At 37.1% G+C, this 14,068-nt stretch overlaps 2 protein-coding genes across 2 annotated transcripts; one reads left to right on the top strand and one right to left on the bottom strand.

The window, feature by feature from the left end:
- Window positions 1-2,258: 2,258 nt before the first annotated feature.
- Smp_154080 (hypothetical protein) lies at window positions 2,259-5,793 on the top strand (the record flags this gene model as incomplete). The annotated part of the gene is made up of 5 exons (XM_018798227.1): window positions 2,259-2,446; window positions 3,049-3,283; window positions 3,362-3,421; window positions 4,013-4,153; window positions 5,734-5,793. The coding sequence occupies 5 exons, from the start codon at window positions 2,259-2,261 to the stop codon at window positions 5,791-5,793; spliced, it is 684 nt and encodes a 227-aa protein (XP_018653190.1).
- Window positions 5,794-6,396: 603 nt separating this feature from the next.
- Window positions 6,397-12,692, bottom strand: Smp_154090 (putative protein of unknown function duf729; the record flags this gene model as incomplete). The annotated part of the gene is made up of 7 exons (XM_018798226.1): window positions 6,397-6,453; window positions 7,303-7,495; window positions 7,585-7,760; window positions 9,085-9,572; window positions 10,171-10,519; window positions 11,726-11,881; window positions 12,675-12,692. The coding sequence occupies 7 exons, from the start codon at window positions 12,690-12,692 to the stop codon at window positions 6,397-6,399; spliced, it is 1,437 nt and encodes a 478-aa protein (XP_018653189.1).
- Between the last annotated feature and the right edge of the window lie 1,376 nt (window positions 12,693-14,068).

Genomic DNA, 14,068 nt, shown 5'->3' with positions numbered 1-14,068 from the left:
GGCGGCGAAGACACTGTGATAACTAAGAAAGTTCGATCCCCAAAACTTAATCGAAGTAACCTCGAGTTGCGGTTTGCTCGATTGGAGCATTATTTTACGAGACAATATTAAATCTGAGGGAATCCCCTATAGTGATTTATGATCTGTACACCTACCACTTGTCTCCAGAGAAGTGTGCATTTTTGTGCGTATTGCAGACAGAATAATTGAAAGAGGTCCTCCGAACGGATCACGAATGGCACTTATCTACCTACTCTCTCACCCATGTCAACCCCTGTTGAGGACCACAGGTTGAACGCCAGCATTCTCCATCCAACCCTGTCCTCAAAAATTCTTTCCATTTCTTTCCAGTTAACATTCATCCTTTTCATATCTGCTTCTATTTCCCGACGTAGTGTGTTCTTCGGCCTTCCTCTTTTCCACTTCCCTTCACGATTCCAAGTTAGGGCTTGCAGTTTGATGATTTCCTCAATGTATTTCCTATTCACTTCCGACGGATTTTCCTAATTTCCTCTTCAGCTGGAAGCGGATTGTCTTCTCTCACAGAAGGCTGTTGCTGATGGTATCTGTCCAACAGGTATTGAGTATCTTGTGTAGACAATTGTTTATAAATACTTGTACCTTTTTGATGATGACTGTAGTAGTTCTCCACGTTTCAGCTCCGTACAACGGAACTGTCTTGATATTTGCATTGAAGATTGTGACTTTGATATTGGTTGACAATTGTTTTGAGTTCCATATGTTCTTCAAATGTAGGAATGATGACCTTGATTTGCCAATCCGTGCCTTCATATCTGGATCAGATCCTCCATATTAATTGATGACTCAATCCGGATAAGTAAAACTTTACACATCTTCCGGAATCTCTTCATCAAGTTTGACTGGGTTGGTGTTCTCCGTGTTGTATTTAAGGATGTTTCTTTTTGCATTGTGTATGTTGAGGCCTACTGATGTAAAGGCTGCTACCACACCGGTTTTCTTCACTTGCATCTGTCGATGTGTATGGAATAGAAGATCTAGGTCATCTGTGGGGTCCGAATCGTTCAGTTGCATGGAATCTGTTCACCGTGTTCCGTGCTCCCTCTCAGATGTCGAGGTTTTCATGATCTTGTCAACCTGAAGAAGGAAGAGAAAAGATGAAAATAGACAACCTTGTCTGACTCTGGTCCTCACTTGGAATGCGTCTGTCAGCTGTCGCCTATGCACCACTTTGCACTGTGGTCTATCGTATGAATTTCGTATGATGTTAACGATTTTCTCAGATGCTCACTACATATTGTCGAAGAAAGTTCCACCAACGTCTCTTATCCATGTTGTCGCATGTTTTTTATAATCAAAAAATATTTGGTGAATAGTGACGATTCTGCTCAACTGATTGTTCAGGGACGATCCTTATCGCCGCGATTTGGTCTGTGCACGACCGATCATAACGGAGTCCAGCCTGTTGGGAGTCTACTGGATCTTCCATCCAACCCAGCAACGCTGTGTTGAGAACTTTTCCTGATACCGTTATTAAAGTGATGTCTCTGTAGTTCTCATACTTTCTGACATCTTTCTCAGAAATATTGATGAGACATCGTTCTTTCCAGGTTGTTGGTATTTGTTCCTTCTCCTAAATCTTCTTGAATAGAACGTGGAGCATGTTTGAAATTAGTTCTATGTTTGAATTCAGTGATCCAGCTGGTATTTTGTCAGGTCCTTATGCTTTCCTACTCTTGATTTACCTGATGGCCGTTCTGATTCCTTTGATCGTTGGTAGAATAGCATCTATAGGAAGGTCTGTGTATTTTACTTGGATGTCCAGTGGGTTCAATTAAAGTGGCTCATTTAAGAGCTCCACGTACGATACACCATACGTAAAATGAATAAAGATTAAAAGACCCATTCACAGCCTAACTCATTGCAGGTGTCAAGAGTCTCACAGATGCTGTCACCACAATTCAAATGGTTCGTAGCACTAGTAGCAAGTTATCACAATGACCAAGACCTATGTTACATAGTAGGTCATAAGCGTTCAGACAATCTGGACAGTTCTGTTGGTATCACTGTGAGTTCGGTGTCAAATCAACAGGATGCAGCCAACATGTGTCTGGCCTAAACAGGCTCACAAGAGTATGGGAAACGAATAACCCTGCTCAAGGTCGCGACGACTGAGATGGGGTGCTTAGAAAGTCGCTTGTTTTATGTTGAGGACAGAAGTTTAGGCGTGAGTAGTTTGGTGCATACATAGGCTTCACTTAACATCATTTCAAGGGTTTATGGACAACCTACTTCGAGATATACATTTCGAACAGGAGTACATAGACGATTTGTTAATTGCCAGTCTGGATTTAATATCACAAAAACAACACATGAGAGCAGTGTTGAAACGGCTAAATGAAGGTGTGGTAAACACACATCAAAATATGTTTTCGGTGTTCAAAATTTGGAGTTTCTCGGGCGCACAGTAAGCTCAGAAGGGAATACAATTATCAGAGAAGAGGTGAACGCTATTAGGTCATACATCATACCACGTTCTCTAATATAACTTAGAAGAGTTCAGGGTTTAGTCAACTTTTATCTTAGATTCATAGTTAGTCTTCCACAAACAATGCAACATTTGACAGACCCTTTAAAAGGAAAACCAAAAGAATTTAAGCTGACTTATGAGGCTGTTAAACAGCTAAAGGAGAAGCTAGCTCAAGCATCTACGTTGATGCATCCTAATTCCCATTCAACACTCGCTTTAATGGCGGATGCGCCGTACGAAGTATTAGGCGGTATTCTTAACTAAGTGATTGAAAAGGCCTGGAAACCAATCACGCTCTTCTCAAAAAGACTCACTCTAGCAGAGACGAGATACTCCATCTACGGACGAGCACTCACACTCCACCTTACTGTTAGGCGTTTCCCACGAACGGCTGAAGGCAGGGAATTCATATTTTATACGGATCATAAAACAATAAGGAGTGCAATAAGAGCTAGGGCCGATAATTATTTTCTTCAACAGGTCCAACACATCGATTATATACATCTCAATTAACCAAATGATTATCCAACAAATCAAAGACCAGGACAATCAGACGGCTCCGCTAGAAATGGACATAATACAAAAATTACCGTAGATTTCGAGGCGTTGGGAAACATGCAGAAGGAGGAACAAGAATTACGAAACCTAATTACACTGAAGAGCTCTAGTCTCAAACTAAGACAGCTATCAGCACCTAATGAAATTATTTCGATTTATCGTGACACTACAAAGGCGATGCTTCGATCTTTCGCCCTCAAAAATACGCAAAAACTAGTAACTAATGTATCTCAGTATTCGCACCATTCTTAGATTTTTACGTTTTGCTGAATTTTGTCGTTAACAGGAATCCAGGGCAGAATGTCATTAGTCAACCCTGCTTCTGCTGCATCTTATAATCGTGAAATTGCACAGGTAACTGTCTTCTGTACTTATTTTAGGATATTCGATGACAAAAACTTAGATATATCTGCAGAAAGTCTGCAATCTCTAAATTACAAATCTCAAGGTGAATTTGTTGTTTGACGCAGTGAATATCACCGCGCTCTAAACTAGTCTGCTGGAATCAAAATTGTATATTACTGATGGGGTCAAGTGGTTTGGATTTTAATGTGTCGTTTGAAATACCGATACGAGATGAGGTTCAGTCTCCTAGAGCTTTACGCCTGCTTTCGTCTCCGAATTATATCCTTCGGAATGAGTCTGACTTGAATGAAAGGCTAGAGAAAGCTCGGGAAAGACGATCTAATGTTCTGGCTGTGAGTTGAAAAATAAGGATGCATAATCTTCCAGGAAACTATAAATCGGAATGAGCAACATGTTCATTTGGTTAAATCTAAATGTGAACAAGAGAAAGAGAAGCTCGTAAATAGATCAAATGAATTAATGGAGAATCTCGCGGAGGATTTGGCACAGAAGTCGTCTAGGCGGCAACAAATTATCGACAAGATAATTAATAGCAACAAGAAAGAAGTAAAAAAAGTTTCGTTATACGTCATCTTGTAGGTTGAGAAAGCAAAACTGCTTGCTGATGCCCGTGCTTCCCCACAAAGTACTTTGCTTCGCCAGATCAACGACGATCTGTCCAATAAGGAAAACAACAGACGCTCTCACCTACAAAATATCGTTCATCAATGCCAGCTGGAGGTAGATCCATGGTGATGTATTTATATATTTCCCATAGCCTTGTCATCTTTTCTGGATTTAAACCCTGGAATTCTAGGGATGTTAAGATGACACGCCTCAATAATTATTTTCACTACACAATGTTACTAGAATACAAACGCATATAAAACGGTATGGTCAAGCCTAATGATAGCGTCTTAGTCAGCTACAACGTTTCCCAATAAGTTTTATTACTGGTGCCACAGCGAACCCAGTTGACTAAAATCAAGCCTAGTATGTGTAAGCTACAGTTATTTACTTTTTAGACATGTCCATCCACCGCGCCGTCAATTCTCACACGTGGTTTCTGGCGACATAGACCTAATATATTTGTAAAAGTTGATTCGCATCCCATCATGAATGTTGCTTTTACTGACTGGCCTTCAACCTTGTTAATTTTCACATTCAAAAGAGACTTTCGAAGTGAGAAAATTCACGCTATTTACGGCATAGTAATTAGTTGTCAGTTCATAGGGTAAGTGTTGCCATTAACGTCGATCTTATTATGCTTTTCAAAATAAACCATCACAGACATGTGACGACGGAGTCCTGGGTAAATTCGTAGCCCCTTCAGAAGATAACAATACAAAGAGCTACAGTGTGTAGTTTATAAATTTTATTTTATTGTTTTCTACACTTAACATTCAACGTATTCTATTTCCAAGAATAGTGCTTATTAATCAATTCAAATTAAATTTTTGCTTGTGAAGATTGTGCCATTTCCAAAGCGGCTAAAATGAACCTAACCGTTCACTTCACTTAAATTTGTTGTATACTGACTGAATACAAATCGCGGTTGTTTTTGCTGCTTAAAGCATTCAAAATACATTTAATAACTGTCTCATGTGAAGTACAAACTCTTATTTACATATTCTGTGTATAAACTTGTCACTCATAAATTATTCTTGTTCCTGCCCCCAAATGCCCTGGTACAGCCGAGAGAGTGGAGAGTCTGCCCTCCCTTTCGAAATGCTCTCATATGGCCACGCGAATATGTAGCCTCTGCCAGGGAAGTCCTACCCACTGCCTTCTCGTGGCGGGGGTGTTCTTCACAAAAGTGAGAGTACGAAAAGCGAATGTCCGGCGCTTTAACCGGCTTGGTGGATGTGGAGGATCCACCTAGGAGAGTTGGAAAACCCTGATTCCAAACCAATGGTGCACATGGGCTCCAGTATCCTGAGGGAACAAATGGAGTACGAATCACTCATTAATAACCGGCTACCATGGGACTGCATCTCACGATGCTCCACTGCCTTGTGGACTAGACCTTTAGGGTGTGGCCCCCTAAGAGAACCACCTGCTTCAGTCTGGGCACCTGGACAGTATCACAACCCTCACACAAATCGAATGAGATTTGTGAGGCGCATATTTATCTAGTGCTTTTTTGTACCAATATTTATGTTTAAATAAATAAATAAAATTCTTCCTAGAGGCTTCTGTCAAGTAGTAGTTATGGTCATTTTAGACCCGAGATCTACGAGCTGTTTTGTTATTCTTGTGACATTCCTCCTAATGACTACTAAATTAACTGTCTACCTAAGTTGATTTATATTTCCTTTCAGATAGAGAAAGTCGAGTCGGTACGATATCGCCGATCGATTAACGAAAACACCATGGAATAAAATTTTCAAAAATACCAGTCCGCTCCCTGATGCTATAAATTAAATTCCACCCCTTCGAAAAGATGTTCTATATTTTTGAAACCCCAATTAATAAACGTAAAATGATATATATGTGACTTCCTATACTTTCTTGGCTGGTTAGTACGAAGACAAAAACAAATTAGATGTTATCCCGTGCGACCCACTACTATTGTTGTCGTGACAACAGTGATAGTATTCGTGGTACAATTTGTGTTTAATACCTTATCGTGGAAACCGAAACAGAAAATATAAGGTCTTTGCTAGCTTTGGTATTATCTTGACTCAACTCATGGTCACAGCTTACCGGTCACGCTACTGCGATATTTTTGCAAGCATATAGCGCATTCAGTACATATAACTCCAAAGAATAAAGAGAAAAATATACAGCATCAAGCATCACCGATGTAAGCTTTCTATACAAAAACGCTTAATTACATTATCAACAAGTCAAAACATGAAACAGAGCAATTTATTTTAATAATCATAGCTTGTCTGAAAGAGTAGGTAAGGTGCGATATGGTATATACATAGGATCTGTAAAGTAGTAGTGTGTGGAAGTCTTAGGTATCTGTGTTGAATATTTTAATTGGCTTTGTCTGGACGTCGATTGACTGGGCGAAGAATGTGCTGGCCAAAAATCTGAAAGAGAACAAATTGAAATGTTAGTATTACGTGCACATGAAACCGAACGTAAGGGGTATATAAGGTTTATTTGTTCGAGTGTCCTCACTCTAAGCGCCTACAAACGGTTCAACCCTGACTCTACTCTCTGTGAAAAACTTGGTCAGTGGGAGTAGTACGTGAAACCATAATTAAATTAGATTAGAACTTACTGTCAAAACTGTATGCGATACCCAAGCTTGACTTCAGTATGCTGCGAACCGATTAATGGGAAGATTAACATAAATAACTATCAACTATGTGATATTCTTGCCAAGTATTAACGACATATCTGGGTTACTCCTTAAGTATTGAGTCACATAAAATCGTTTGAGTACTTAATACATTAGCTGATATGGAAAGGACGATTTAGACAATGATATTTCCTCATTGTCTCAACGTTACTACGAGTGATATTCTAGAGATAACCTTGGCGAAGGTGCATTGACGTAGCCTAGACATTTTACTCGGAGAAAATCTTCACGACCGTGATCATGTTGATAATACTGCATGGCAGTGTATAGAATAACACAGTTAACTGCTTAGTAGTTAGATTGCAGGATACTACTTTTTTTCCTTCAGAATTTCCCAAAAAGGAGCACTATCGGTCTGTATAATAAGAAATAGAATGGTTGGTGTGTCGGCTCTAAAGTGATGTCTGCTTTGTAGCATCTTCCTCAATCCCAGGTCATTAGTAGTCTACTCATAATCAAATTGTGTTAGTTTAAGCGTTAGATTTTAAAATTCCCGAAATATATATGTATAATAGCTGTGTTGTACGTTTAGTATCTTAAAGACAGGATCAGTATGATTAAGGAAATGACATACCAGTGAATGAGGAGAACTGTTGGGTTTACGTTTGGGTGACCAAATATCTTCACGTCCAGGTCCTAGGCCAGAGTCAAGATGATTATCTGACTGGCTTTTTTCTTCACCACTAGTAGAATTGTCCATCATAGAACGAAGATGTGAAAATTTAGAGTGTAATGCTCGAGCGATAATTGCACATGGATCAGAGCCACTGGAACAAACAAACAAATGATCACACTTTTAATGGTTATAGAACTGTGGTGAAAATTTGCTCTCACTACACATACGAAATATTCTCACCTGATTGTAGGAGACCGTTTTTGTTTTATCGGTGTGCCACCGGGTGATCTTGGTATTGAACGTAGTTTAATGGATCCACTTTGTAATTCTTTCAATACTTGTGACATATCAGCAGGATTTTGTGATATCGACAAATTACTTTTTATTGGTGTAGATGTTTTATCTGTGCAATTATTCTGAAAAAGATATACAAAGTTATTTTATAACTGAAATAAGGAAACAATTTCTCTTAAATTAATAAGAATAAATAAGAAAATAAAAGTTCCCATGTTTATAGCTTTGGCATCCAATCAAAATATTCTCCTTATTAGTGTGAACCCACAGCTCTAAATTCGTAATTACTTTACCGAACGTCGATTAATCACCATCATTATACCAAAAGTGGAATTCTCCAGATAACAACTCATCAGTAGTTCAACACAAAGTTGGTTCGTATAAAAACAAATAACATTCACTGAACTACTAGCAAGAAGTACATTAGTAGTTAAATAAATATGCAAGGATAATTACATGTTAAATTGCTCATCCAAAATACAAATTATATGCATGATCAATAGTCAACTACAATCAGAAAAGATTAAAGGATGAAGACCAATATTCAATGATCAATTAATGTAAGTATCTCAGTATTCCAGGAGGTAGATCACTACCCAACTAGTTCACTGGCAACGCCTAAGACCATGTAACATGGAAAGTCATGTTCGAACCCACTAGGAAGAATAACTTCTCAAGAGATTGGCAGTTGCGCTTTGCTGATAAGTGCCAACTACCACAAAACCCATATCGAACAGGGTCTTCTGCAGACTAAACTAAAATATAGCGCACAAGATGTAAGATCACTTAGAGTAGTAACTTATAAATCAACAGAAGTTTATCAATGCTAAAGACTAAACAAACATGACAATCACAACTACTCAGTGATCAATCAATGTAAATAGGATATTACCAGTATTAAATGTGATAACAAATTAGGAAATGTTAAGATCCAAGGATTGGTAGCTACTTCTCCCTGAGCAACTCATAGTATTAAACAGAAGAGAATTTAATTGTCAGCTAATAGAAATGGAAACTCCGCTATTATATATATATATATATATATATATATATATTGGTACCCCTTTGTACTAATGTTTACGTGTTTAATTAAATAAATAATAAAAGGAAACAAATAGTTAAATATTAAAGATGTTTGAACATGTACATGAAAAAGGAACAGTGTAAGGCAATAATGAGTGCCTTTTCCAACAGACGGCAGAAAAAAGGTCCATCATCAAATATATTGTGATAACAAAATACTTATGAGTGATAATTAAAATATTAAAAAGGACAATTTTATGCTCAAAGTCTACTCAAAATTGTAGCATGAAATGTGATGTATACAGAAATAAAGCTTGCCGTTTGGTCTAACCGAAAACAACCAACGATTAATTATCAAAAAAGTTCCTAGCTGTGAAATAAAAATCACATACATAGAGAGGACTAAATTTCTTTGAACTATACCTTTTTACTTCTTAACCTTGCTTGCAATTGTTCTCTCCAATTACTACTACCATTTGCTCCTCCTTGTAGTGCAGGTGAAGAAATCACGGGCGGTGGTGGTGGCGGTGGCGGTAGTATTAATGATGTCGAAATTAAACTAGCTGAAGGAATAGATTCTGACAAATTGTTGTTAAACTTTGTTTCATCATGTTCCATCAAACTAGGTGATCCTGTGGCGGCGATGGCAGTATCACTCTCACCATCTGCATCTGGACGATGAGGAAAGCGATCTCGTCCTAAGTCACATGTGCTTGATTCGCCTAATTCTTGAGCCGAAATTAACTGAGCAATTTGTGATCTTAAACGAGAAATTTCAGCTTCTAATTGTGAAATACGATTTGATCTAGATGATGAATGAAAATGTTCATCAGAGCTGTCTGTAGTATCTGAAGTATTATTATTATGATACAATTTGCCATTATTTTTAGTAGACTCTTTAAGGCGCTTTCCTATATAAGAAATGTTTTTCAGTATGAATAAAAAACGTTTACGGTTAGTAATTGACTACTCAACAATAATAAAAATAAGCATACTTACAACAATTGAAAAGTCTAGCAAATCCAAATATTCAACTGTCTACTAAAATATGTGCAATGGTGGTCGTTTGCACATAGGAACAAGTTAGAAGAAGTCAAGCTAAAAACATGTATTATCACTGTCCATAAAGCGACTGATCAGTAGTGGGGTTTCAATTGTGCCAAGGCGTTGACTTTCTGTTTGAGGTCCACATGATAATCACAATGGATAGCGTTTTGAGACTTTAGCTATGATACAGCTTGAAATCGGTTGCAATATCACAGATGTATTCACAGTTTATTTTCTACAAAATCGTGGGTTTTATTATTATCAAACAACGAAATAATATGGACAGATGCCACCTGAAATGGATATGGTGAAATGATGACAAGTGTCAACTAGCAGAAGACCTAATCTAGGAGTTCCTGTCGATCAGCTCTAACCATCTACCGTCCTAAAATTATTTCTGCAACAGTACGCAAAACTTTACATTCAATTTACCAAAATTATACAAAAGATAAAATCACATACCTCTTTTATTTTTTCCACGATACCTATAATTACTGTACTGTGTTTTGTTTGATTTCATAATTAATTTTTGATTATTATTATCACCAGTAATGTTTTTTATTGATTTTATTTCAGAATCTGGTAAACTGGTATATATATTGGAAAATGAACCAACATAATACACTGGAACATTAGACTCTTGATAATTTTTAAAATTTTTATGTGAATTAAAAATAGAAAATGAACTGGAAACAGTATCTCGATTGTCATTGTAACAGGGTAAAGAAGTTAAATGTGAATTCCGATTTGGTTCGTTATAACTATCATCATCATTACTATTGATAGGATCTGTATAACTTGAAGTATATAACTAAAACAAAATAATATGTGGAATAAACAATAAAAAAGAGATTAATTATTGTGATCATTAAATAATGAAACTATTAAAAATTTTAATAACTAGTAGAGTATCGAGTTTCTATCAAAAGGAATCCCTGTTAAGATCCATTTTATAATACGGATCTTGAAAATGACTGAAGAAGAAATGATTCTTCTCTTATTCATAAATTAATTAATAGGAGATATAGGGGAAGATCCTTGCAAATTGTATCGTTAAACGTGAAAAGTAAATTGAAGATACATCTCTTTATGATAATACTTCTAGATAGGGAGTCGGTATTCTACACACTTAGAGTATGATCCATACCCAAGCAATTATTTATTCATTGTACATTAGTGTTTACCATAGCATTACCGATGTCTTTGCAGATAAGACAAATGGTTCCACGAAAGGGATGACATTAGTGAAAAGTGATAAAACATTGAGAGCGACTTAGATACCAGTCTTACACAGCTTCCCTTCAAACCACGGTGTCACGTCATAAACTGACCACCTCTCCTCCATTCCTATTCTGCCCTACAGTCCGTGATTAATTCTTAATGTAGAAGTCATGGGGATGACATTTATAAAACATTTCCATCCCACCAACACTGGTGTCTCTAGACGATGACACTAATCGCATCCAAATTGTTACGTCCTTGATCTGTCTACCCACTTTCGTGCCGAGGATAACTTGCCTAATGTAGATCAAGACCTTGACTCAATAGGCTGACTGGCTCAACTTTGAGGCTAGTATGAGTGAGTTCAAAGTGGGGGTAGAGAGACGAAAACTATTCTATCCCTGATTGGCTGACAGGCACCCGAGAGAGAGAAGACGAGACGACTGGAACACTACTCGCTTTATTCCAAATTCCGATCTAGTACCCGATTTCAGATTAGTGTAAAAAGATACATCAATAAATAGATGACTAACGCGAGCACAACGTACAATAATTAGGGAAATACGATTATGTCCAAAAATGGGGGATTACAGTAGAAAATAGAGTACGAAAGGTTACGCCTAAATTACAATAGCAACTTTAAAAAAAGTTAGGTTTAATAAACACAGGACAGACCTGCTCTTATTAATAATAAAAAAACCTAATATACTTACCAAATATGAAGTGTAAATAATTGTGTACATGCAAAACAAATAGCATAGTAAGTTCAAATAATAATAATAATAAATGAGCTTACCACATTGGAATCTGATGCCGAACAATCACAATCATCATATTCTGAGTTTTTACTTAATAATACATTACTATCAATATTTAATCTCGGAGCCAATGAACCGTTTGGTAAGAATTTAACTATATATCGAACCGAGCAAAATGAACGTACGTAAGTTAGCTAGTGAGAGAATAAAAACAAAACACAATTGATTCAATAACAATTATTTGACGTTAGAAATAGGTAATTGAAAATTAGATTATTAAAAACCGCAATCTTTTTTAGTTTATTTCGATTTAATTTTACTCTGAACTGTTGCCAGTGATTTCAAATTGCTCAAGAAATGAATGTCGAATGTCCAACAAATACAAAGATTATGAATATTTATACTTATTCAACAATATCTTTGAGAAATCACCCATTCAGGTGTGATGGATCCACTGTCTACATGCCGTCGAAGTTACAGGTCTTAGATAATGAAAGAAAATTGGTCAAGAGAATTGGAAACAAAAAGTGAACAGCACTGTTGGTAAAGCTATTTCTTAATGAAAATTAATATTTTGAATGGAATAGTAGTTGAATGAGGAAAACAACTCAGTGATAAGATAAAGTGGAGGGATCCTAGTAACCAGGTTAACTTATATTGGAGAAATGTAGGTTGTTGATAAGTTGAGGCTCACGAGACAGCTGATATCAATGGTTATCATTCCCAAGTGACCCAATAAAACAAGGGCATCTCTATATACTGTTATATCCTAGTGAAGGTTAAAGTACGGGTAACTTCTGTGAACTAGTAATAGACTAATATTCCATAAATGTTCTTATTGTATAATTATTGAGTAATTAGATTGTGTGTATCCATATTCATCTTACTATAAGCTTTATTTTGACCTATACATTATTACTATATGTGTTAAGCTAAATTATTATTGGAATCTTACAAAATAGTGACACAGATTTGGATCAGACTTACCAAGTGTTGCAACATCATATTCAACGGGTATGTAGTCATTTAAACTGGCTGAATGTCAGTTGATTCGAAAAAATGAAAAATAACCTCTGTAAGACAAGAATTGTAACTACGAAGTTAGTCAAATATAAAACATTATTTTGATAAACATATACTGAATAAAAGCGAAACCCACTGACTAATAAAAAAGAATGGTGTTTTGGCGAAGAAAACTTTCTTTTCAATGATATCAATTTTATTGAGCTTTACAATTGTATTTATAGGTAATTCTTTACATTTATTAGTCGACAATAAAATAAAACAAGTTTACCAACGATAATCACAAGCATTCAAGTATCAAGTGAGAAAGTTTGTAAAAATGAAGTAGTGTTGTGCCATTTCGTAAAATAATCAAAGATCATCAAGGCTTTATTTGTTGGACAGGGTTTTTTTCATGCAGATATGACATGTCAACTATAAACAACATAAACACTAGTTTTACAATATATGGGCTCCAGTATCCTGATGGAACGAATGGCGAATGAACCTGCTGTTGGTCACCGGCTACCACGGGACTGCATCTCCTCACGATGCTCCACTGCCTTGTGGATCAGACCTTTAGGTCAAAGGCTCGGGGTGTGGCCCCCTAAGAAAACCACCTGCTTCGGTTTGGGCACACGGGCAGTATCACAGCCCACACACAAATAAATGAAATGATGAATTCTATTGACGATACTATTCTCGCTCATATTAGAAGCAAGACAATTTACACTATTATTATTACTATTATTTACTACGTCGCTTTTTCACTCCCTTTATTCCCAAATTGTGTATCCTTCCTTTTCAACTTATGCAGTAGCTCACTCATGGTGGAAACTCTGTCCTATATAAACGATCTCCAGTCACTAACTGGTTGAAAGTAAATGCTTCCACCGATTACGAATACTGAAGCAGTCTTTCTGAAACCACGTACGCCGTTCAAGCTGGCTTCCTTCAACGTTCGCACGCTAATGCAGATCGGACAACAGGTGGGGCTGGCTATGTCTTTAGAAAGTCTTAATGTTGATGTTTGCTGTCTATCCGAGACCCGTATTCAAGACTCTAGTTCTAGTGAAGTACTACAAATTCGTTCTCCATCTGTCACTTCGAAAAGCTTGTTTCACGTGCGCTTATCCGGGGACTCTGTGGCATCTTCGTCTGGTCTTGCAGGCGTTGGTGTTGCACTAAGCGCTAGGGCTGAGGTAGCACTAATCGATTGGATCCCCATTAACAGTCGGTTATGTGTTGTTAGATTAGAAAGTTCCATCAAAGTGAGAAGAAACCGGCGTGAGAAACGGTGTCTTTTCGTCATCTCCGCCTATGCCCCGACAGATTGCAGCCCGGATGCAATCAAGGATGAGTTTTACCACCAGTTAACA

The sequence above is a fragment of the Schistosoma mansoni genome, chromosome 6 (genome assembly GCF_000237925.1).
Source record: "Schistosoma mansoni strain Puerto Rico chromosome 6, complete genome".
Taxonomy (NCBI): domain Eukaryota; kingdom Metazoa; phylum Platyhelminthes; class Trematoda; order Strigeidida; family Schistosomatidae; genus Schistosoma; species Schistosoma mansoni.
This window is presented reverse-complemented; position numbering and strand designations above follow the sequence as displayed.